Source organism: Balaenoptera borealis (assembly GCF_965194805.1).
Source record: "Balaenoptera borealis genome assembly, chromosome: 9".
Taxonomy (NCBI): domain Eukaryota; kingdom Metazoa; phylum Chordata; class Mammalia; order Artiodactyla; family Balaenopteridae; genus Balaenoptera; species Balaenoptera borealis.
Genome location: NC_138873.1, coordinates 3,739,045 through 3,765,659, shown reverse-complemented (window position 1 = coordinate 3,765,659; position 26,615 = coordinate 3,739,045). Strand labels below are relative to the sequence as shown.

General features: G+C 42.3%; 1 protein-coding gene across 1 annotated transcript; it reads right to left on the bottom strand.

The window, feature by feature from the left end:
* Positions 1–296: 296 nt before the first annotated feature.
* On the bottom strand, positions 297–26,615 carry LOC309634470 (uncharacterized protein C6orf118). Its single transcript, XM_082404610.1, has 10 exons — positions 26,577–26,615; positions 18,256–18,929; positions 17,331–17,453; positions 16,410–16,468; positions 13,911–14,051; positions 11,014–11,072; positions 7,686–7,867; positions 5,413–5,466; positions 4,800–4,861; positions 297–3,448 (listed from the first exon to the last, which is right to left on the bottom strand). The coding sequence occupies exons 1-10, from the start codon at positions 26,599–26,601 to the stop codon at positions 3,391–3,393; spliced, it is 1,437 nt and encodes a 478-aa protein (XP_082260736.1). The 5' UTR covers positions 26,602–26,615; the 3' UTR covers positions 297–3,390.

The following is a 26,615-nucleotide window of genomic DNA, read 5'->3' as shown; positions in this document are numbered from 1 at the left end:
TACTAACCACTGGACCACCAGGGACTTCCCTAGGGTCAACCTTTATGGTAGATCAGGATAGACTAGGTTATGCTGCAGTAACAAGTTAACCCTAACACCTGTTGGCATGTATAATATATATAGCCGTAATAAAGCTTACATCTTACTGATGTTGCAACAGGGAATATTTATGTCACAGTCCACGCTCTGAGTAACGCATCTCTGGGCTCACTTCCTTCCTGCATGGAGCCACTTCCAAACTCTCTAAGGAGACAACTTCCCATCCAGTCCCTCCATCCAGCTCAAAGTCCACGGTCACTGGGGGACACCCTGTAGTCTCTCCACCTGCTGACAACCAGAATAATTGCAATAAATGTACAGATGTGTTTTCATACAGAAAAGGTGAGAATAGGGCTTCCCTGGTGGCGCAGTGGTTACGAATCCGCCTGCCAATGCAGGCGACACGGGTTCGAGCCCTGGTCACGGAAGATCCCACATGCCGCAGAGCAACTAAGCCCGTGCGCCACAACTACTGAGCCTGCGAGCCACAACTACTGAAGCCCACACGCCTAGAGCCCGTGCTCCACAACAAGAGAAGCCACCGCAATGAGAAGCCTGCGCACCGCAACAAAGAGTAGCCCCCGCTCATCGCAACCAGAGAAAGCCCGAGTGCAGGAACAAAGACAAAATGCAGCCAAAAATATATAAATAAAATACCTAATTTAAAAAAAAAAAAAAAGGTGAGAATAGAACATACACATAGCGGCCCTTGCTCTGCAGTGTCTTGAAGGCCTGCAGAGAGCCACTGTAAGGGTCCCTAGCAAGCATCGGGGTGAAGTGCTCGGTTTAAGTACTGATTCTGCATCTGAATGGGGCCCTCTTGTTCATTGTCCTTGTCACTGGCTTGGCCCTCCTTCGTTCCCCACTTGGACACGTTTGAAGTGGGCTTCCCAGAACATGCTTCCTTGGGGGATACACGTTTTCTCAGCTTCCTTCCTGTACTTCTTCATGGAAGTTCAGGGGTCCAAGGATGGGTCAAGGTTTTGAACAGCAATGGACTTGCTTGCCTTAGGTTTCCAATTTCCTTGGCAGTAAAACTCCCCTCAAAACGCATTAGATGTCCACTGCATTTGCTTCCAGTCACGTCCAGGTGCCCACTGTTTGCTTAGAGATGCTCTCAGATCTTTTTCTTTGCTTTCTCATTCCCACTGCCCAGCTCTAATCCTCAATTCAAGGACAGCTTCCTGGAGGCGATGGGGCTTTGGTGGAAAGCCACACCTGTAATTTACTCTTCATTTCCACACGGTCAATCAAGTTACAGAGGTTTCATAATCTCATCTCTTACATCTCTGGACTCAAAGCAGTCATTTCTTTTCATAGTGAGAAGTCCAAATTGCTGACTCTTTTGTATTATTCCTTTTTATTTCTTTTTACAAATAAGTTGATCTTTCCGGTGCTTGCCTTTCTTGTAATATGTTATCACAACACTCCCACATTGGCCCAAACATGTTACCTGGTCTTCCTGCAAGGGGGGTTGGGACACATTAGGAACACAGATATTCGGTGACCAGCACAACTTGTGACCTAATTACATTCTAACCTGTTCGTATCAATTTACACTCACTTCAGCAGTTGGTAAGACTTAGCTTATCCGTGTCCTTGCGTGCACTTAGGTTTAGCAGACTTTCTTTTTTGTTGTTGTTATTCTGTTCAGAAATCTGTGCAGCAAACGGTAAACTCCCTAAGGATTGGGACTGTGTCTTCTTTCCCATACTTCCAGCAACTAGCATATTGTTTGAAATGTACCTGAATGTTGATGTAATGAATGTTGCTTGAATAAACGAATGAATAATAGGATGACAAGCAATGAATGTTGTTTGAATAAATGAATGAATAGTAGGATGATTTTTTTTAACGAAAAGTTAACCAGTCCCAAGGATATACATACCAAAGTGACTGCTACAAGACTTTGATCTTAACAAAGATTTATTATAGTTTATCTCACATCTCTTCAAAAACAGTGTTTTTGTGGCATTAGCCAGAATAATGGCCAATTGAAAGAAGGATTTTCCTGCCCCTCCACTCCTCCCCCACAAATCCATTTGGTCCCTAAAGCCAGAAGCCCTCATAACATGGAATAACACATCCCTTTGTCTCTGCATCCAGCTTCTCTGCCTCCAAAGTAGATCCTCCCTGACCCCGTCTCTTGAGTGAATAGCTCTCCCTTTCCTGACAAGCAAATAAATGCAACTTTGTGTGTTGGTTTGTTTTTAGTTCTAGTCGTCTTTATGTCGCTCTTCGGCATTGCAGAAATTCATTTCCCTATATCTTGACTGGTGATGTGTCAAAATGACATGACACGTTGCAGTGATAAGAGTTTAGGAACTGAGCAAGCCACATCTGGGTTTTGGATCCCAGTTCTATTATTTAAGTGAACTTTAAGCAAATCAACTCACCATTTTACATTTTCATTCTCTCCCCTGTGTAATGGGATATCAGGTGCCTACTCAAAAAGATTCCAAAGAACATAAATAACCCATAGAAAGCAACTTGAACATAGAGAACTCAACAAACATTAATAAAGTCTAATTTATTTTTATACATGGTAAAATGTTTCAGTTTCAGTTGCCACCCGTGTGTCTCTGAAAGCAGAGTGGATCATGCCCTAGGAAGAGCTGCACATCTTAAGGAGACCTGTGATGAACACACCTTCTGGTCCATAGAAAGTAAACCTTGCTTGTCTCTTTCTCTCTCTCTGACCTCAAACCCTACTGTTCCAAGTTAGGTTTAAAACACTCACGTTTATACCTACCACTGACATTTGATCTTCACTGCAGCCCTATATACGGTTGTCCAAAGTAACTGGACTTGCATTTACTCTGAGTGTTCAGACCGTGTTATAGGCAAAGTGCGGATACAAAGGTTGTCATGAAGATCACAATCAGCTAAGACATGTGCAGTGCAAAACACCATGCTAGTTTTGTAGCGGCGGTAGGGCACTGTATCATTTAATTAAATGGATGTTTATTCAACAACTACTACATTTTTTAAATGCTTATACATAAACTTGCACTGGCAGATAAGAAATAAGTTTAATCTGTATTGCAGCAGTGCTGAATTTCCTATTCCTATCAAATAACTGAAAGTTTTTCTTCCTGGAGAAAGTTATTGAATGGAAGCAGAAAATACTCTAAGAACTACTATTTTTATGAATATGTATACAAAGTAAAACTAATCACATGAATACATGTACTTATTTCAATATCCTGAGTAGGATACATATACCACATTAATTTTATTGGAGATTAAAACTGACAAAATGAAATGTATCTTCGTTAATCTATACCTCTGCAAACATCCACGCTATGTAGATGGTGGCTGTGAGTTTTCCTAGGTCATTCTTCCAGTCACTTAAGAGTTATCTGTCTGTTTTAATTTTACAAATTCTTTAATAAATTCCCAAAGGTTCCTTAAAATACAAAACAAATGAGTACAATGGGTTAGAAAAAAGTACATTAAGCATAAAAGAAAATTTCAAAATAAACATCTATTTAGGACACATTTACTCAAAAAACTTAGAGTAAGACTTTGCAACCCTCCACTTTCTTTCAAAGGATATTTGTAGTAGACTTTTGGCCTTGAATGTAGCAAAGTTTCTCTCTCTACATACGGGCACAGTCCCCTGCAACATTTTCCAGGCTAAGTAGGGTGTGGCAGCAGAGGTAGATTTACCCTGACGATAATGATGTTTAAACATCAGGTCAGTTCATCCTCACTGCCAAGACTATGGAAGGAATCTTCCCTCTTTTGTATTTGTACTTCTATATTCTTTTCCTTTGAGGATAATACAAGGCCTCACAGAACCTGAATCTACCTGTGTGGCTCAGTCAACACCCATCCTAACACCTTTTCTCCTCTCTCTACCATGTAAACTGGCAAGTGGAATGGTTCTATTTTCTGACTCCTTTGCAGCTAAGGGTGGCCTTGGGATGTGGTGCTGGCCAGTGAGATACAGTGGAAGTCCCTGGGAAGGGCTTTCCTTCCTAAATACAACAGAATAAGCTCATAATGAGAAGCTCTTTGCCACCTGTCCTGCACTTTCCCCTTTCTTCCCACATGGGACATGGACCCAGTGCCTGAACACAGCCATGCTGAGGCCCTGAGGAGGAAAACCATCCTCAAGGAAAGCAGGGAAGGAAGAGAGAAGAACCCTGGTTCCTTGATGATTTCATTGAACCTACGCCACCAACAACTAAACGTCTTTTTACTTGCTGATACAATAAGCTCTTTCCATATTTAAATCATCAATGGTTTTCCCAGCCTTTCCAAATCCTGAGATTTAAACTATGGTACCAACTCAAAAGAAAATTAACTCTATAAAATCTAAACGTATGTAACAGATAATACAAATCAGCATTTTATTTTTAAATTAAAATTTTCAGAATCATACATGTATAGGTTGTTTCAAAGATTTAGTATCACTAAAAGCCATATAATTTGAGAAAAGAAAGCCACTCAGAGCCACACGCCTCCCCACCTTCCTGATCCCTGCCCATGAGGATTCACCCTCAACTCTTCAGCTTTTTCCAAAGAATTTATTTCTAGATTGCTGAATAATATATACAGTGGAGCCTGAGATCTTGGACTAAGCATTCTTAAGCGCTGGAAAGCATGTGTGTCATGCATGTGTGAAGTTAACACTCAGGAATGCAAACACTTCAGAAGTACTGTCCAGTGTAGTCTAGTTGTAAATGGACGGTCTTGATAGTTTCAACATCAGATTATTATGACAGTTCCTTTACCAGGGCATCGATACTCACTGTTTCTCCCCCTCACTCAGCTTGCTCTTCCCCATGATCTGCTTCACGTGGTTTTCAATAAACTACCAAGAATCAGAAATCATTTGGTCATGTGTAATGCATGATACTGCTCATTGGTAATGGCGGTAATGTTGTCGATTATGTCCAAATGCATTACCACTTCTAGAATCAGGCATAGCATACTACTTCATACTGTATATAATACATGTGTAATCAAGGCAGCACTACCATGTATGAAACAACAAATTGTTACCGTGCATTTTGGAGGGCTATCCTGGAAAGTCATTAAGGGAGCCAGTTCATTACATTACATTCCTTGTCACCAAATAAACTTATTACAATTAATTTTTATGTTCAGAAGGGTTAGAGAAATGGTCAATTCTGATTGACACATTCAACTATTAAAAAAAGAATGCTCTTCTTTTCATTAATACATTAGCTTACACCTATCCAGTTTTAAGCTAATGTCTGCATAGCGAGATACTCCTGGCATGAGAGAACGTTATCATTTAGAAAGATTATGCATATACTTTCATATTTGGTTTATGACATAGTACGAGAAGGCACTAGGGGAAATATTTTTATTGAAAAACATAGATTCACACAAACTTACTTGTATTTTCTTCTTTAAAATTTTATTTGCTGTTTCCAACTTTATAGTTTCAGTCTGAAGGAAAAATGGTTTGAAAAGAAAGATACTTGGTTAAGAATATTTGTTAAATATTTTTCCCCACTTAGGGAACAAAAAGTATTATGTGAATGCTGTTATTCTAATTTCAAAAGTATTCAACAGCACACCACTTAAAAACAATGAATAAAGAAAGCATGACGTGAAGGACATTTATTAAGACAGAAAGATCCTGGCCCTCTGGGTAAAAAACTAGAGAAGGTGGTAGCTGATGTTGCAAAAAACTGGAGAAGCTTAGGGAAGTTCCAGAGTAGAAGAGTTCCTCATTTTTCAGAGCTAATAATGGAATTTTTAAGATAGCCAGATACAATATAAAAATACAAACGTCAATAAGTCACACAATATCAGTGATAACTGATTATAAACTGTAATGTTAAGAAAAAAATTTTGAGTTGCCATTCACAATAGTAACAGATACCGAAAAGTCACAAGAACAAAAGTAACAAAAAATATTTAAGACCAGTGCATTAAAATAAACAAATACAAAATGATCCTAGATGGAGTGCTCATATTGTAAACCTGTCACTTCTTCCCAAATGAATTTCTAATTCATTAGAAGCACAATAAAAATACCAAGAGTATTATTACTGAAACTGAAAAATTAGTTAATACTGTAAATGACAATATCCAAGATAATTGTGAACAAAATAATGATGAAGAGAGGATATCTGCTCTTCCAGATATCCACCATATTGAAAAGGATTCGCAATTGCATCATGAGGCTGGATAATGTATAATTAAGAAGTTGGGCTGACTTTAAATCCTAATTCTACTACTTGATGCTGTGAGCTTAATCAAGTTACTTAGTATACCTGTGCCTTGGTTTCCCTATCTGAAAAAGAGGGTTAATAACAGCATCTATCTCTTAGGGTTGTTGGGAATTAAATGAAATAGTATTTTTGTATTGTTTACAGAAATATCTGTGCATCGTAAATCCGTGATATATTTAGTTATTTTTTCTTCTGGTTAGAAATAACATTTTGAATCCAGATCCAGATATCAGTTACTTAATAGGATAATAAATGCAATTTTATTGTACCCTCCAGTATTTGAATTAAGGAGCCAAATATAAATAATAAATATTTAAAGTATTATAAATTATTGATATGGTATCATTATAGGGAATCTTCTATTTCCTAGGTTCAATCCATTTAAAAGAGGTCTTAATTATGAAAGAAAAGTTTACATGATTTTGCATTATAACATGCTCACAATACATAAAGCTACAACTTGTTTTTTCACTGTTTAAAAATTCAACTATAAATTAGTGTTTCTTCTCAAGACAGTTTTAGTTTAAAAAGGAAAGGGCAGACTCTAAATGAAAACACAGAAGGAAATCTGAACAGATTATTTTAAAATAGAGAGAGAGAAATCAAAACAAGTTTAGACCACCACCACCTTCCTATACACTTTATAATTTGACTTAAAAAAAAAAAGGTAGTACTGGGAAAATATATGTAACTCTATAACCAGGAGAAAAAGAATATTCAAATATCACTTATAAATTCTTTAAGTAGAAGTTGTATTGAGTCAGATTCTGCACAAATAAAAATTAGGTCATAACATTAAAAATTTGGGCATCATAGCATTTCAAAACATAGATCATAATTTATATTTTATTGTTTATCAAGGAAATGGTTAGCAACAATTGATAAAGTCTAATACAGTAGACCCTCAATGGCAGTAACTAATCCTATCTTCCAGCATAATTGTACAACTTGTATGGAGTCTATGTGGCTCAATAGTAAGTATAAGGACTTTGGGGCCCAAAAGAATTAAACTGAATCCCAGCTTTGCCACCTGTATTCTGTGTCAAGTTGAGGAGGTCACTCAGCTTCTCTGGGCTTCAGATTAAACTACATAGTATATATTAGACACTGAATGATGGGAGTAATTTTTATGATAACCATTTTCTATACGAAATTATTAAGTTTTAAGAGATGTCAACTGACCTGAAAGAGATCCAATTTGACCCTTAACAGAGCTCTACAGAATTTTTATCACCTTCATTTTTGTTGTTTTAGCTGTATCTCTTAATTCTTCTAATCATTTGCTATAAGTGTTTTGAAATGAAAATATGTTTGGACCAAATGTTATGTTATTTTTTTTCCCTATTGCAAAATCAAAATGCTTCACGTGTTTGCCAAGGTCTTCCAGCAAAAGAACAATGTAAACATTCAAATAAACAATTTGCATACCTCTAAGCTTTTAATCTTATTCTCGGTGATATGCAAAATTCCAGTATGAACCAAAGTTGTTTTAATTTCTCTTTCAAGAGCTTGAATTTCATCCCATTTATTAAGCACTTCACACCTCTTTTTTTCAACCTTCTCAATAAGAGTAAGGCGCTCCTCCTTCATTACATTTTTCTCAGGTGATTCTGGAATATTTTTTAAAAGCAAAGTATTCTATGTTTAATACCTTAGTCCTTATTAATAACATTATGTATTAACAATATTATGTGTGTTGTATATAGTTATAAACTATAATGTAACTCAAACTTCAAGCACATCAATAAAAATTATCTGATCCAAGTTAAGTATATGTATTTCATTGCCTTGGTATCTATGTATCTTTCTATATTGTGAATCTTTTCCTATTAAAAATATAAACAGTAAAGGCATAGCAACGGAGATAAAAGGAAAAAATTATCTGATCCAAGAATGGGGGAATTCCTCTTTTAATTCATTTATATAATTGATGAGTATTTATTGAGTGCCTAACACAGCGTGGGGAAGATGCATGGATGGATGACTTTGCCAGAGACGTGGGACTAAGTTGAGACCAGGAGGAGGAACAGGAGTCAGACAAGCGTGAGGGTGTGGGCAGGAGGCAGAAGAGAAGAATTTGGCACATTCAGTAAAAGGAAAGTTACACAGTAGGATGCGGGCACTGAGGGACCGGTGAGAGACATGAAGAAATGACACTAGAAAGGAACAGGGGGCAGATCTGAAAAGGTCTTCTAACCTATGTGAAGAAATCAGTCAAAGCTGACTTGAAGGCTTTTAGGCTGGGAAGAAACACTATCAACCATGGTCACTCTGTCTATGGGTTCAAAAGTGAGAAAGGCAAGACTCCAATCTGGACGGCCAGTTAGGAAGCTACTGCAGTCATTCAAATTATCAGATCACGATAGAACTTGGGGCGTAAAGAGAAGTGGAGAGGAACGATTTAGGAAATAGAACTAGAATAGAATAGATCATGGTAACTGCCATGATCTGGATGTAGAGGAGTAGATACCAAAATAACCCTTAGGTTTCAGCATGGCCATAGCTAAGAACAGATGTGGTGGGAAGGGAATAATGAGCTCAGTGCAGCAGAGAGGTAAGGAAGAGCTGGGTTTGAACCCAACTTGGCCACAGCCACTTACTACAAGCCCTGTTGACATGGTAGCAGGGAGGAGGGTGAAGACGCCTGCCAGTGGTGTTCTGACTTGAGCGCCATGCGTTTGGAGATGCCATTCATTGAAATTTCCAAGGACATGTAAATTCAGAGAGAGAGAGAGCGAACCCAACCTTGGACTTGTTGAGTTGACACTCACGTGCCATGTCCAGTAGGCAGTGGCACATACAGATCTTAAGCCTAAAAATGTATTTTAGCAGGGAAGAGATTTAGAATCAAAGACATGTGGATTGAACCAAAAACATGCTGGGCTCCAATAAATATCAGTATTTAAGGAGTACAGAGAGGCGGTGGAGACAGAGAGTAACTCACTGCTAAGGCTGCTTTGTTTTCAAGCAGCACAGCTAGATTCTGATGAGTGGGGGGTTTTAATTTTTTGAGAAAGAACGACTACTCCTTTTTGACAGGAAAAAAGGCAGAAAGAGTGATCATACCTACTTATACATAGGTGAGCAGGACCCAAGTCATTGCCATCACTCAAACTTGCCAAATTTGGAAGAAGGGAAAAGTGGGAAGGTAAGTTTTGATACATGATGAGCTAACAGAGCAGAAACAGTCATTAAGCTTCTACACGAACTCTGAGAGATGTTACAAAATAAAGTCTTTGATCCCCACCTTGATCTAACCTGAGGGTTTCACCTGAAACAATTAACTGTCAGCAAAGAAGCCAAAAGGAGCGTGACCCAACTGTTCCTCTTTTTTACCTAAAGAGGAAGACTGTGGTATCAAAATGGGGGCAATTCCACAGAAAATGTGTATGGTTGGAGAAGGCTTGCGAATGAGAAAACTTTAGAAGACGAATAAAGGCGGAGGAATACAGGACACCAGATTTCTTCTCAAAACCGTCTCAAAACGGGTTAGACTTGTGAGAACAACCTCAAAGATGCTGAGCGGAGAAAAGTGATTCCAGGCTGAGTTAGTGTGGAGCAACCCTGGAGGAAAAACGACATTTGAGTGAATCATAAGTGTAAACAGTAAAGATTAATGAGCAGCATACTTAATTGAACTTATTTTGGTTATTTAATCAAACTCTAAGTTGCGTACCTGATTTTGAGATAATTTTTAATATGGTTACTGCATAAATGTTCACAAAATATAATTAATTTCCCGCGAACTGTGTGCTCCTGCCGACATGTAATAACGATACGAGCCGACAGGCAGAGCAACTCGGCTGTGCCAGGCCCTGTGGTCCTGCTGCACACGGGTCATCACGCTGAACCCTCCTAACGACTGAGGGAAGCACTGTCACTGCCCCCAATGACCAGGCAGCAGCTGAGATGAAACCAGTTCAGATAACAGCCATGTGAGTGGGTCGCTGAGACGGGCGGGTTGAGGACCGTCTGCAAGAGAGGGCATCCCAGACCTGGGCAGAAACTCATTGTTGCCTGGAAAAGCTGCCTCCTCTGATGCAGGAATAAAGATGTAAAGGTTGTGAAAACCAGGCTGGGCTGTCTTCCTTGCTGTTACCCTGGAAACCACAGGCCACGACCCCGCTTCTTCTATTTCCATCTCACTTGGTTGCGCTGAAGTGTTCACTGTCACCCCCCCACACACACAATCTATTATATATTTCAAGACACTTTCTCTAAAATCAACAGCGTTTAGTCCTTCAGCACTTCCTCGGGGGAGCTGACTCTCATATTTATACCATTTGGTCAATTTTCTTAGAATCTATTCCAAATATCTTGGTCAAAGCTTGACTTAATTCTTGCTACATAAGGTCCTGAATTCATTCAGTGTTCCACTAAAACCCACAAAGATCCTGGAGGAAAATGAAATGCATACAAGTCGTCTCCTGTTACAGAGAAACTCAATAACCAAAAGTGCCCGAAGCAGCAGAAACTGGGATAATGATCTTGGCCCTGACAGAATCTCTTAAAGAAATCAACTGCTTCCTTGTGTCTTTAAAGTATTTCATTTAAACCACTTCAGATAAAATGAAAACTTACTGAATTTCTAAAGAACTTGATGGGGAGAAAAAGGAATAAAATGTAATAACCTCTCTGAAAAACCCTTTTAAACAACTAACAGAAGACGCCATGAACAGTGGACCAGGTGTGAAGATTCCTCACCCGAAGGTCACAGCAAAAGTCACGTCAGAAGATCAATCACACGGTCACTCACCTGATCTCTTCTTAGTGGATTGCAGCAACGTGCGTTCCAGCTCCAATTCACTTCTGAGTCTACGGTTTGGTGATAAAACATAGTGATGTGTTAGAACCCTGTTTGTACCTTTTTCCTTTTGTCTCTTTTATACTACAGTCCTACAATTGAGAAATAAGAACAGATCTTCTTAGTTTCTAACAAAAAAGGTGATTTGAAGATGTATGAGAGCCTGGATCAGTCAAGTTCAATAAACAAAAGGATACTTTCTTACCAATATTGCCTAAGCCACTGGTAAAGGAGCTGGTCTTACAGCATTTATTGATATTACTTTGTGACTTGAATTTTTAAGAAGCAAGGAGGCAAAGAAACTAGTATTTTACACTCTGAAGCCAATAATGAAATAATGAGGCCAATAATGGAAAAATCCTACCGATATTGGAATACATGTTGCATTTTCCCTGTTAATTATGATTGCATCCCATAGATACAATTTACAAATTCCACTATATTTAAACTAAAAATAAAACACAAGAAATTTTAAAAGGAGGAAATAAAACCTGTGTTATCTCTTTGTATCTTCTTCCTCGTTCAAAATAAACTACACTGACTCTCTCTAGTAGATTTAGAGAGAAAAAGGAATCAAGTAAGTCTTGCATATACTGAGGGAAACCCTGTGATTTGGTTAAAAACATCAGCACCACAAATGACTTAACACTGCCTTGTCTACAAGGGGCTTGATGGTTTAAGATTTTCGTACACATTAACTCATTTTATGATAGACTAAAAGAAATAGAAAAGTATTATGACTCCAAGTTTAAGAAATTAAGGTTAAGTGGGTTAATAATAATGGTGAAAACCTTTTCAATATGTATTTCAGAGGGTTTAGTCTCCACAGACTTTTGATGTGTTGTGTTATATGAGACTTCCCTGGTGATGCAGTGGTTGAGAATCTGCCTGCCAAAGCAGGGGACACAGGTTCGATCCCTGGGCCGGGAAGATCCCACATGCTGCAGAGCAACTAAGCCCGTGAGCCACAACTACTGAGCCTGCACTCTAGAGCCCACATGCCACAACTACTGAGCCCATGTGCTCTAGGGCCCATGTGCCACAACTACTGAGCCTGCGTGCCACAGCTACTGAAGCCCACGTGCCTAGACCCCGTGCTCCACAACAAGAGAAGCCACCACAATGAGAAGCCCGTGCACTGCAAGGAAGAGTAGCCCCCACTCACCACAACTAGAGAAAGCCTGCACACAGCAACGAAGACACAATGCAGCCAAAAATAAATTTAAAAAAAAAACTTTTAATGTGTTACAGTTCTAAATGTTACTTATGTTTCTATTTCACTGCTTTGTTTTTCTTCCTGGGGACTTCCATTACATATAAGTTGGATCTTCTTTGCCTGTCTTTTATTTCAACCACTTATTCTCCGACTCTTTTTCTTTAGTTATCACGTTTTAATTCTCTTAATTGTTTCTTGCTTTTTTCTAATGCCCCTTGTTACATTTTCATTCAAAACTATTCCTCCCTGGGCATGTCCTAGTTTAGTCTTGATTTATAATATAATTTTGACTTTTTCACTATCTTTCCTCAGTTGTCAAATCTTGTTTCATGGCCTCCTCTTTTCCTGCTGTTGATTTCTGTGCTTAGGTTTTAAATTTATGACCCAAGGTTGTTTCTATACCCTGAAATGCTCTTTTGAGAATATTTGGTTTAGTTTGCAGGGCTGTGGCACAGTTTTCTTCTCCAGCTGTTTGTTGTTGTTGCCAGATGTTAGGGATTTTCATCAGCTAAATTATATGGGTCCTTATTTTCTGTTTTCTTTTTAGAGTCAGCTGTGTGGACACAGACTCTGCATTTTTATGGTTAGGGCTCCTAGTTTGTGAGATTCTTAATTCAAGAAGACACTTTTCTGTCAGAGCAAATTATACTTTTGTTTTTGTTGTTTGGGTTTTATTTTGTTTTGTTTTGTTTCCTTTTTTTTTGAAGAGACGGAAAAACAGTAGTGGGAGGGGTTGTGTGCTCTTAAGGGGTTCTAAATTTCTCTCCCTTGCTAATTTTTCTCTTCCAAGTATGCTGATCACTTCCTTTTCACCCTCTTCTCACCCATATCATCATCTCAGAATTGTTTCCTTGCTTCCGCACTCACTTTTATGTCCCCTTCTTTTGAGTCAGTGCTCTGGGTGACCCACCAGTAACCTGTGCAGTATTCTCACTTTGGGTGGTTCACTCTCTCTCACACAGTGCTTTTAAGACAATTTTAGGATTCCTACTAACTCCATTCTTCTTTCTGTCCCAGACTGACCTTGCTCTCACCAAGTTTTGCAGAAAGAGAGTAGATAATGTTTCACTGGCACAGAATGTTTATTTTCTATTTTCAGGTATTTTGAATTTAGGACACTTTCTGTCTTTTAGTTACACTGAAGGCAGAGTTTTGATTTTTGGTTTTTGTTTCTTGTTTTGTTTGCTTGAGCATATTTTGAGTGTGTCAGATTTACTTTCATCTTTTTTTTAATTCTTTAAAAAAATTATACCCTATCAGATTGTGGTTTCACCCTGAAAGACTAATCACAGAGGTTAAAAGATTTTCTAAGTTAAAAAAAAACTAGGGCATTCTTAAAAGCTATCTTGACTTTGCAGCATACTCAGCCAACAATAAATCCTCAGGGGACAACCAAAGATGACCTGAGATTCCTTCAGAAACCTCCCCAAACTCCCCTCATAGAAACACCAGATTTAGTAGAACATCCTCGTCACATGTGTGACGGTTTGTGCAAGAGACCCGGCGACCAGCTTGGTGTTGATAAAGGCAGGGTGCCACACCCAACAAGGCAGGAAAAAGTGTAAAATATGTTTGTCACATGGTTTTAAGACATTGTAAAATAAGTGTAATCCCAGCATAGATCAACCCTCACTTGTCATTACGGTCCAGGGCTGCTTTGATGGCCATCACGAGTGCCCTCAGCTCCTCCTTGGCCTGGTCGACATCTGCGGTCCTCACCCTCCTCGTCTCCAGCCCCTGGATGTGAGTCAGCAAAGTCTGGGCAGAATGAGGCCGTAACAGGTGAGACAAACACAAAGCAAGGGTGAGGATTTTCCTTTTTCTGTTAATACAGTGTATTCACGATGTCCTGAGCCAAAATGCAAATTCTAGTCAAAATAGGTAAATAGGGAGGACAGAAGGGAGGGAGAAATATCAGAGGAGGGATAAATCGCCACGTGAAGATCTGGGTAAGGTATATATTATTTAATTTTAAGTTTTTATTTTCCTAAGACATTTAGAGTGGTGGGGTTTCACTGTTGGTTTGTGTGGGGGAAGGAAAGTGCCGAATAAAGTGCTTCTAGCACATTATTATCAGCACCATAATTGTTTCTCCCTAATTAGTGAGAAATGATATTAACTCGATGGCTATATATGGATATAAAGTGATGCTTCTCAAATGTGGTGAAACAAAGGTCTCTGCCTTCTTAAGTGATGGGCTGCCAAGTTTCCAGAAGCAGAAAGAAGGATCTAGTGCCCTGATGGCCTGGGGATTTTTTCATTCTGGTGTTTGATTGGGATATGGGCATATATGTTCCTTTATGACTTAACCTCAAAAAGTAAAGAACAGGGTAGACACCCAGCTGGAGCCATGGCTTATTCCTGCCAAACAAAAGCTTTTTTCTGAAGCACAAAATGCTCAAGACAAAGAACACCATGCAAACATGTGATTTTCGATTAAGAGCTAAGTTAGAAAGGACTTCCTTGTCAGGCTGTGATTTTTTTTTCATAGACAAAGTAAGACATTCTTTTTCCCAATTTATAAGATAGGATTTTTAAACTTTATTGAAAATGTCAGAAGTCATCCTAGCTACACTGCTACATTCTCTTAGTTTTGTAAGTGATAACGTCATTCCTGTAGCCCATCTTCCTTACTAAGCATCCACAGGTGTGGCTTAAGCCTGGAGGGAACCCCTGGAAGTTGGCACAGTGAGAGGAGGTAGCCAAAGTTTGTGTGGGCTTCTCGCTCTCCCCTGAGGGTAACAACTGTACATGCTTTCCAGTAATTACTAACGTAGCACCCTCTATATTCCCAAACCACTTACATCTATAGCTACTCCAGGGTTTGGGATTCCAGAGAGTCCCATCTCTGCTTCCGTGCTGTGTCTGTGTCCAAACTTCCCTCTTCCTCTAAGAACACCAGTCATTGGATTAGGACCCACCCTAAGGACCGCATCTGAACTTGATTACATCTGCACAAACCTTATTTGCCAAGAGGTCACCCAGCTTCCAGGTGGACACTATTTCACCTCATTGGGAAAACGCAGAATGTGCAGTTTGGAAGGAGCTGGTGAGGCATCAGGAGACAAGGACCACACACGAACTATGGCAGCAAATGTTCAATAAAGAGCAGCTTAACAACAGTGTTGGAAACTGGAGATGTTTGTGGGACATTTTCTTACTTTTATTTTGCTGTCATAACGAATTACCACAAACTTAGTGTCATAACACAAATTTATTATCTCTGTTCTGTAGGGCAGAAATCTGAGTGGCTTTTGGACTCTGCTCAGGGTCTCACTGGGCTGAAATCAAGGTGCAGGCTGCACTGCCTTCCTTTCTGGAGCTCCAGGGCACAAAATCCTTCCATGATCATTCAGGTCGTTGGCAGAATCCGGTTCCTCAAGGTTGTAGGACTGAAGTCCCATTCCCTTGACGGCTCTCAGCAGGGTCCACTCTCAGCTCCTAGGGGCCTCTCTCTAGTCCCTGCATCTGGACCCTCCACCTCACAGCTCCCAATGGTCCTGACTTCTTCTCAGGCTTAGAATCACAGAACTCTGACTTCCCCTTCTGCCACCTCTCCCTTCTGACTTCAGCCAGGGAAAGTTCTCTGCTTTTAAGGGCTCGTGTGATTAGATTGGGCCCACCCAGTTAATTCAAGATAATCTCCCTATTTTAAGGTCTGTAACTTGCCGACTCAGACACCTAAGTGTCAGCCTCCAGGGGGACACTGGCTGGATACACTGTAATCTGGAACTCACAGGAAAGATTGGGGTGATGCATACAAAGCCAGGAGCCATCAGTGTAAGGGATCTCATCTACCAGCAGAGAGTGAGGAGAGAGAGAGGGCCGATTCTGAGTGAAGCAGACACGCGAGGACTGGGTTACAGAAGGACAGGCCTGCAGAGATCACGGAGAACTGGTGGCCAGAGATACTGCAAAAAACAAGAAACGTGCGTGCCTCCCCCACCCACCCCTCACTGTTGCCTTTACCTGGAGTGTCCTTCATGAGTATAAAGCCCATTCCTATTAAAAGTGTCAGCTGTTCTACATTATGGAGGCACAAATGGGGCTTCTTTGATTCAGACAGTTTTCCAGTGCTCAGGAAATATGAAGAAATAGGTTCTACTTAAGAATTGCATGATTGATTGTTACCTTATACTGTTCTGTGGGCTGGGTCTTCAGAAGTAATAACATGTAGAGTTCATATTCGTCCTATAGAAAGAAAGCAAGAGAGGAAAAAAGAAAGAAGGAAGAAAGGAAGCAAGGGAGAAAGGAGAGAAGAAAGAAAGATCCATTGGAAATGTGTTATGAGTTACAGTACAATGTAATATTCTTTGCATATGTAAATAAAATGGAGGCTAAGGACGTCAGTTCAGATCATTTAAAAAAATGTAAGAATACTCCTGCAATATATTAAATAGTATACACACTAAAATGTACAAAATCTCACCATCTTTAAAGCATATTTGAATATTAACTATTGATGACTTCAGGACAGAATCACAAAATACCTTGACACACGTACAACATATGACCTCCTGCCACTAGGACGCTCCGTGGATTTGGGTCCTCCTGACCTTCCAGGGATGGAGATGTTCTCTGGAGGGCAGACCACCACACCCTGCTTTTAAGCCTTGCCTGTTCTGGGGACTTGGACAATAGCAGACTCCACAAGCAACCTAATTCCAACTCAGCTATGATATGATGGTCACTTTCACCATGAAATCACAACACACTTATAACTCCTTAAAGATTCATATAAAATTATATATGCATAACCATAGACGTTTCTGTGTCACATATGTACAGTTTATAAGAGTTTATCTACAATTAGGAAGCTTTAGTATAAATATATGGGCTTCAGGAGTGAGCTAGCTGGGTGTTTATCTCACGTGGCCCATTTATGACTCACGTGGCTGTAGGCACATTCCTTCAAGTCTCTGTGAATGATTTTCCTCATGTGTAGAACGGACACCATGATACTCGGCAGAATTTCTGTGAGGCTTGAGCTCATGTGTGCAAAAAATCATGCATGGCTCTCAATTGTTAGCTGGGAAAAGCATGTTTCTCTTACCTTAATTTCTTTCAAGATATCACCAAATATCAAAGAACTATTGCAAATATCTTCAAAGACTTCTCCAAAGACCTGTAGTCTGTTGAACTCTTCAGGGTCACAGACACATATTTTCTGGAGCTTCTGGAGGAAAAAGAGAACCAGCCCGTTTCAGGATGACTTCATTTTCCTTTCTGATTAGTTTCTCAGGTTGAGGAATCAGACACCCCGTGGGGCTTTCTCTCAGGGGGCACAGGTCCCGCCCCCCAGCGTTGGTTCTCAGCAGAGCTGAGGCCCAAACCGCCTGGGGCTGCGAACCTATGTTTGCCTGATTTTTCTTTATTTATTCCCTTGCATCCTGTGAATCAGGGATTCACTCGCTGCCTCTACAGTGTCCTCAAGATCCATCTCTTTCTATCAGTCCTCGCAGCCAAAAATCTCATGGCTGTTTGGTTATTGCATATGCAGACTCTTCCCTGCAGCTTCACCCTTCCCATCACTAGGTACCACTCTCAGCCCTCGGTCGCTCACGGCAGCATGTCCTATGATGCCAAAATACTTTCTACAGATCGCTTGGCTCCGACTCGGATTTCACCTGCATCCTCAACTCTCTCCTCGCCCTCTCTTCACATTCTTCCATAGCGAGTCAGGCAAACCTCTTCCTCAGGTGCGTCTGCTGTCCCAGGGGCACTTGCTTGACTATAGCTACTCTGCAACATCTGTTGCTATCCATTATGAAATCACCTCCAAGGCACCACTTTCCAAACTTAACCTTCTTTGATTTCACCCTAACTGTTACCATCTACATCACATGGGATATTCTCAGCCCTTTTCCATCCTACCTGGGAAAGTAAGTGAGGCGTCAGAGAGCCAGCCTCCGCCCACAATCTTTAGACTCCCAGGACTGGCACGGGTACCGATAGTATTGCAGAACTGCCCTCCTTACCTGCTCCAACTTCTTTTCATGGCACGTCGCTACCTTGCTCCCAGTGAAGTCACTCTTCCAGACATCTTGCTTTGCAAGAACTTGTTTCTGGAAACTCAAGAACTTCCTGTACTTGTCTGCTTTTGTTATGCCAGCCAAGTGTGAGCTGAGGTACTGGAACTCGTCCCTGCCTGGGGGGCACATCGCACACTCACGGCTGGACTTCACTTCTTTGTACTTCAGAACCTTCATCTTGGGCCATCTTAGCTCTTCTCTCTTTGGCCGTTCAGGAGAACCTCCCTCTCTCAAACCCTTCTTTGGAATCAAATCCTCCTCCGAAGTGTGGGAACCATGTGTCAGAGGGTTCAAATACCTGAAGAGTGGTGGGTTCTCGGCATCTTTTGGGCCCACAGCTGTGTTGATGGTAAAATAAGCTAAAGCATCTTTCATCTTTTTAATCTTCTTATCAGATGGCTTTTCTACTCCAAAGACGTTTGCCTCCTTGGGCCTGTTGGCATTGGGCCAGTGGTACAGGATTGTCTCCAGAGGCCTGTAGAGCTTGCTGGGGTTCAGGTGTCCAGAGGTGTACGTGTAGACATCATCTCTGTGGTCTTTCTGGAGTTTGTTCAGAAGTGTCCTTAGATTGCACGGAGTCTTAATACGTGGTGTCTCACAGTGTTTCCACCTTAGGTAAACTGGTCAGGAAAGGCAAGAAGAGTACTAAATACCACTCTGGCTCTGCAATGAAGCTGTAGACGAGGGGTGAACCAGGGCACGTGACGGGCAATTCCCATCAGAAAGCCCAGGACCCACAAAGCCAGGAAGAAGGAAAAGGGGATTTTGATCCAACAGGGAATTTCTTACTCTCTTAGCAAAGGCTCTAGAAGAAAAATCTAAAGGCGTGATCATAATTCTTAATGACGCTTAAAGACAGCTATGCAAGGGAATAAATAAAGGTGTTTTTCTTTCTCCCTTAAAACTAAACATCTCAGGAGTCCCTGAGCAAACCGGTCCATGACTGATGAGGCGTTCACACATCCCCCGCCCCGTGTAGGAAGATAACGAGCCACAGAGTGAAACCCGTGGCTGTGTTGACAGGGGTCCCAGCTCCCTCCGCAAAGGGTCCCGGAGGTAGGAGTCCGTTTGGGCACTGGGAAACGTCGGCCTTCTGAGTCAGTGCCCTAACTGTGTGAGCTCAGAGATCTTACATAACCTCTCTGAAGTAGTCCCTTCCTCTGCACAATCAGGAGAGCTGTCCTGCTCTGAAGGGCCGACGGCCAACCAAATAGAACTGCTTTTGGCAAAAAAGCACATGGATGGAGTAGACACTCCATAAAGGCCACCTATTTTTATCAAAGGACTGCAGTCCAGGGAACACCTTCTCAACGCTTCTGGTAGGACAGGAGTAGGCCCAGACTCCAACATGACACAGAGGAGGGGCTTTCTTCCTGGGCTGTCGCTGAGATGCTCATGGAGAGACAGGCCTGATGCACGACCTTCCCAGCGAATCCTGGAGGAATCAGCCAGCAGATGTCATATCACTGCCTTGTTACCCGAGCTGGGAGGGGCCCTGGGAACAAGGCAGTGAACCAGGCCCATCGGGGCCCTCAAGGGCCTGGCCTGAGCTCTCAGAAGCCCAGGATTCACCTACATCCACACCTGCCACACCCCTCAATCCACACGACAGGCCCACCTGTAACTAGGCCCCTTTGGTGACAGGGAAGCCGAGGGGAGTTTTGTGATCAACTCAAGTCCCGGCACCTGACAAGTGGCAGCGTTGATTCCTGAATTGCAGCATTTTTACCTAACTGTTGGGTTCTTCCCTCATTCCACAAGGGCTCGAGCAAAGGGGGCCAGGGCAGGGCTTTCTGGGACCCACACCAAACCCCTTCCTCTGGCCAATCCACGTCTGAAAGCAGGACCATAAATCAGGACATGTCATTGTCTCCATTGCCACCTGAGAGAAGAAATGAGGGCACAGAGGGTGTGAGGAGGGGTAACAGCGTCTTGTGCTATGTGATGAACCCCCCTACATCCAGAAGCTTCACACCCCCAGACTAGCTCACTACCCCATGGTCGGCACTTCAGCCAGCGGGCTGAGCTCTCCACTCCAGGATCACATCACGGATATCAGGGTGTGGGCCCAGCTGGGTCCTTGGAAGCTTTGAGGGGAAATCTGATCCTGGGCTCAGTCCTGTTGTGACAGAAGCCAGTTTCTTGCAGGTGTTGGACTGAGGTCCCCACCTCCTAGTTGGCCTTTGGTGGGGGTGACTCTTGGCTCCTGAGGCCACCCACCTTCCTGGCCATACGGGCCACCTTCATCCCTGAGCCAGCAAGGGCACTCTGCATACTTCCCGTGCCCTCGACCTCTGACTCCTCCCCTGTGACTGACCTCATGTGATTAGGCCAGGCCCACCCAGCACTCTCCCTGCCGTGAGGTCACTGGTGCCATGGGACACGGTGCAACCACAGGGTGCTTGCCTCATGTTCAGTCCCAGGATCTGTGCTGGGCACGTAGAGCAGGGGGCAGGGAACTCGGGCCACCCCAGGGCTCCGCACACCCCAAGCCAAGCCTGGGCTCTGGGCTTGGGCTCTTGCTCTCTGCCCAAGCCCAGAGCCCAGGCTCCCTTTGCACTGTCCCAGGTGGAAAGGAATCATCCCTTCCCTCCTGTGCGGTTGGATCCTGGAGCGAACACTTCTAGTGATGGGATCCTTGAGAATTTCCCTGCTGAGTAGTTTAGTACTTCAAAGAAACCAGTTAAGAAATGTTAAAAAATTTCTTTTCAGCCAGAATTCCTTTTTTCTTTTTTTTTTAACCTTTTATTTTATATTGGAATATAGTTGATTAACAATGTTGTGATAGTTTCAGGTGTACAGCAAAGTGATTCAGTTATACATACACATGTATCTATTCTTTTTCAAATTATTTTCCCATTTAGGTTACATAATATTGAGCCAAGTTCCCTGAGCTATACAGTAGGTGCTTGTTGGTTATACATTTTAAATACAGCAGTGTGTACATGTCAATCCAAGCCTGTTTCTGTTTTGTAAATAAGTTCATTTGTATTAAGGAAATGTTAAAATATTAATAGAACAAGCTTTCAAAACAGATAATCATAATTCATCAAACGCACCAACATGTAAAGAAAGCACTAAAAAAACATTGCATCAGTTGGGCTTCTCCAGAGAAACAGAACCAGTAGGATGAATATATAGAGACAGAGATTTATTGTAAGGAATTGGCTCACACAGTTATGCAGTCTGGAGAGTCCAAAATCTGCAGGGTAGGTAGCAGGCTAGAGACAGAGTTCACATCCAAATACCTTCTGCTGGAGGATTTTCTCTTGCTTGCAGAAGGTCAATTTTTGGTCTATTAAGATCTTCAACTGATTAGATGAGGCCCACCCACACTATGGAGGGGAATTTGTTTTATTCAAAGGCTCCTTACTTAAACGTTCATCTCATCCAAAAACACCCTCAACAGAAACATCCCGCATGTTTGACCAAATATCCAGCACTGTAGCCCACCTAAGTTGACACATAAAATTCACCATCACACACATTAGACCCACTCTTTTTGGAAAATGGGAGGAGGTGACTTAATTGTTGTGTTTTCCTTTGTTTATTCTATTTCCAAAAATGATTTAGAGCCACCAGCAAATTAATTAGTAAAATCACTTTCCTACTTAGAATTTGTTTTCCTTAGTTTGCAGGAAGACTTGTTTCACTAGACTTGGAGAATCCAGATTCCGTTTCTCTCTGCCAAGATCTTATGATCTTGGGGTCCCATCTCAGCAATGAATATTTTAATGATTTTTCTAATTGTAAACATTGTGATTTGCATATCCTGCCATCTCAAGCTGACAAGCAGGACAAAAAGTTGAAAGGGTTCATGGAAAATGTGATTCTTTACAAAATGATCAGGGAATAAATTTGCTTTAAGTAAAACCAAACCAACTTTTTGAATAGGTACTGATAAGGCAGATATAGTAATAGGTTTTGGGGACTAGATTTGAATTAACAGATATTTCAACCATTGTTAGCATTTTATATTTTTAAACACGGGGTGTTGTTTTTTAGTAACTCACATTTTTCAGAATAGAAGCAACAGGTCTTTAACATCAAAATTATTAGAAATCACTGCCCTGTGTTATCTGAACTCTGGGAACCCTGGCATCCCATGGAAATCTCGTTGGTCTCTTTCCAGAACATCCTACACCGCCTGTGTTTTCTGTGCTCTGTCTCCCCACTTCCTACACCGCCTGTGTTTTCTGTGCTCTGTCTCCCCACTTCCATCCTGAAGTCAGCAAATATCCTGGAATGTGTTAGTAGCAAGAATTCAGAGAACAAGCCAGGCCAGGTGGGGTGCCAGGCTTCAGACAACCCGGTCCCTCCCTGTGTTCTGTGGTCCCCTACCAACTCCTAACAGAGCCTACCTGGGGCATCTTTCCATCCATGTGGACCCTCTCCTTCTGCCTATTTTGCTCTGCCCCATTTTATCCACCTGGAGGATATTTTAAAACTCCTCTCAAGATTGTCATCTTTCTTTCCTGAACCCAGCAGATGGCATTGGGACTGTTCCCATACACTTCTGCTATGACTCTTAAATTTCCTCAAGGGAAAGAACTATGTTGTATTCACACTAGCATCTTTGGGAAAAGATCAGGGGTAATTTTTTTTTTTTTTTTTTTTTAATTTATGGCTGCATTGGGTCTTCGTTTCTGTGCGAGGGCTTTCCCCAGTTGTGGCAAGTGGGGGCCACTCCTCATCACGGTGCGCAGGCCTCTCACTATCGCGGCCTCTCTTGTTGCGGAGCACAGGCTCCAGACACGCAGGCTCAGTAGTTGTGGCTCACGGGCCTAGTTGCTCCGCGGCATGTGGGATCCTCCCAGACCAGGGCTCGAACCCGTGTCCCCTGCACTGGCAGGCAGACTCCCAACCACTGCGCCACCAGGGAAGCCCTGGGGGGGGGGTAATTGTTTAGTTTAATGAATAAATGTGGAAAAGAAGTAATGTTTTCAGAATTTTAAATAATAATTTAAAATTTTATTCTGTACCACACACTGTGCTCTCTCTCTTAGAGGATAAAGCAAATGTCCCACCAGGAATCTTAAAGTCTGATAAGGAAGAAGATATGAACACCTGTGATAAGGGAGAATACAGGTGCTGTGGGAGAAGCACACATTACAGTGTTGACTGAGAAAGGAAAAAGAGATCTTATGCCAATTATCTTTCTTAGGTTGGTTGAGAGTAGAAGGCAGAGTAATGGTGCCTCAAAGATGTCCACCTCCTAAGCCATGCTCCTGACAAAAGGACTTTGCAGATTTAATTAAAGTTATAACCTTAAAATAAAGAGATTTTTCTGAATTATCTGGGTCCAGTCTAATCACATAAATCCCTAAAAGCAGAGAACTTTCCCTGGCTGAAGTCAGAAAAGAGAGGTGGCAGAAGGGGAGGTCAGAGTTCTGTGATTCTAAGCCTGAGAAGAATTCAGGACCATTGGGAGTTGTGAGGTGGAGGGTCCAGGTGCAGGAAGTAGAGGGAGGGCTCTAGGAGCTGGGAGTGGACCCAGCTGACAGCCGGCAAGGGAATGGGACTTCAGCCCTACAACCTCAAGGAACAGGATTCTGCCAATGACCTGATGATCCTGGAAGGAGTTTGTGCCCTGGAGCCTCCAGAAAGGAAGGCAGCCCAGCCTGCACCTTGATTTCAGCCCAGTGAGATCCTGAACAGAGGCCACCTGAGCTCACCCAGATTTCTGCCCTACAGAACGGAGAAAACAAATTTGTGTTGCTTTAAGCTGTGGCAATCCGTTCTAGGAGCAGCAGAAAACTAATACATTGGGGCAGTGAGTGGAATGTAGGTTTAGTTGATCTGTGATAGGAAGGGTGGCACAGTGATGACAGGGTGGCAGGAGCTAGTGGCCAGCAGAAGGGGCGGCAAAATCCCTAGACAGAAGTGGCATTTCAAGGACAGCAGGCATTGCAAGGAGAGGTGACGGGTGACCACCCAGAGCCCACCATCTCCCTCCCCCAGGGACCCCAAACAGAAGAAAGCAGTGACACTTCCCAACCTTATGGAGTAGAGCGACTTCAGTTTCTTTACTTGCCTATTAAAGAAAGGATGACCTCCAGGGCTGACCGACTGTAGAATTGCCACCGCTGCCCCATGCACTTCCCACGGCTGGAATGCGGGCATCTCAGCCTCGCTGGCACCGAACACCGACTCTGGCCTTCTACCCACTTTACTTGGTAGGGATTTGCCTGGCAACTAATTTTTCTTCCTACTTTTAATTTACAGATTATGTACTTATTAAGAAATACAAAAATAAGGTGAGATGCTTTTCTATGTGCAACCACCAAGTTGTACTTTTTACACGTGAAATGAAGTTACTTTATGAATTTAATTCTGTAGGGCAGTTCCTGAGAGTCAGGGACATTGACACGGATGTCCCGGCAAAGTGGGCTTGGATGTTCTGTCTCAGCCTCATGAGCTCTACTCTGGGCGCCCACCTCCTTCCCTCCCAGCCCTCCCGGGAACAACACTGACACCCCCACGGGACACAAAGAAACAGGTGTTTTGTGCAAAACTGTCTGAACGGTCAGTACGACGGAGGCAACACACCTGGAAGCAGACAGGAGCTTGACAAGAGCTAAAGTAGCACAATTAGAAATTCTTCTCACTCTTAGTGCTGAGAACACTTGCCCAGGGAGGGGACTGACACGATCATTTATATTCTTTATAAAGAAGAGGGTTTTTCTTAAACACAATTAGTATGTTGAGTCGTTGCACGCAGAAGAAATAGTCAAAGAACTTAACAAAATCACGTTTTAAGCAGCGAACATTTCCAAGACTCTTTTGCACTCACACCTGCTGCTGTTCGCCTTTATTTGTTAAGTTGGGCGATTCCTGCAGTGCATTGACTGGGCCATATCCCTGAGACCAATCCCAGTGTGCACGTGAGGGAAGCTCTCGGTCTGGTTGAACGTCTCCATGAGGCATTTGAGGACATTCAGAAATATGGCCCACTTCTGAAGAACCTAGGGGCAGGACAGGAATAAAGACGCAGACGTAGAGAATGGACTTGAGGACATGGGGAGGAGGAAGGGTAAGCTGGGACGAAGTGAGAGAGTGGCACGGACATATATACACTACCAAACGTAAAATAGATAGATAGCTAGTGGGAAGCAGCCGCATAGCACAGGGAGATCAGCTCAGTGCTTTGTAACCACCTAGAGGGGTGGGATAGGGAGGGTGGGAGGGAGACGCAAGAGGAAGGGGATATGGGGATATATGTATATGTATAGCTGATTCACTTGGTTATAAAGCAGAAACTGGTACACCATTGTAAAGCAATTATACTCCAATAAAGATGTTAAAAAAATTAAAATATGAATAAATAAATAATTAATTAATTTTAAAAAAAGAAATATGGTCCAGCCACCCTTGAACTAGACTCATTACCTTGTTGAAGAAACAGTAATAGTAATAGCAAATGGAACGAGTACTTACATTTGGTATCCTAAGCGCTTTACATGCACTAGCTCATTTAGTCCTCACCACGGCCCCAGGAGATGGGTGCTCTTACCATCCCCTTTTGCAGATGTGGACACTGAGACACAGGTGGTTAATCAGGTGTGCACGGCTCCTGGAAAGCTGCTTCCACAGCCCATGGTCTCACCTGCCCACTAACCAATGCACAGAGGCCAGTACAAACGCACTTGTAAGTAATAAAATCCCATTAAAATATTTTATAATTCAGACTGCTTCAATCCAACAAGTTTTCGCTCTGTCCCAAATTCACCTGAATCATCAGCCTTTTCATGCACGCTGTGTGGCGAGAAAGCAAGGGCTTCAGAGTCCGAAGACCCAGGGCGAAGTCTGCCCCCTATTTGTAAAATCACAATAACCCAGCCTCCAGAGAGATGAAACTAAATCAGAGATGGGGAAGCACTTTGTACGCAGCGGTGTGGAGCTCCTGTGATTTGTGGTTGTTTAGCGAGACTGTGGAAGGGCCATGTGCTAAAAAAAATCCTGAAATGTGGTTTTTTTAAAAAGAACACACGAACAGCATCTAGAAATGTTCCCCATCCTCCCTCCTCCCAGAAGACACTCACACACCCACACCCACACACACACACATCCGACCTCTTTCTCTGCCTTTTATTATTGGGTTTTCTGATAAGTTTCCAATCCCCAAATCCAATCCTAAACCCTAGTGATCCGGGAGCTGAGGTGCAGCCACAAGAAAGGTTTTGATTCTTCACACTGGGTTAGAGAAGCTGGGTTCCTAGGCAATCAAACATCAAACACCAAACACAAAACGCTCAATGCCCACTTACATTCAGGCTCCGAATCCTCAGCCATCACCACCTCCCCAC

Coding starts and splice junctions, on each gene's coding strand:
- LOC309634470 (XM_082404610.1), bottom strand. CDS start 26,601: ATGGCTGAGGATTCGGAGCCTGAAT. Junction 5,467..7,685: donor ATAAGATTAAAAGCTTAGAG/GTATGCAAATTG, acceptor TTTTTCCTTCAG/ACTGAAACTATAAAGTTGGA. Junction 3,449..4,799: donor CTGAGTGAGGGGGAGAAACA/GTGAGTATCGAT, acceptor TTGTATTTTAAG/GAACCTTTGGGAATTTATTA.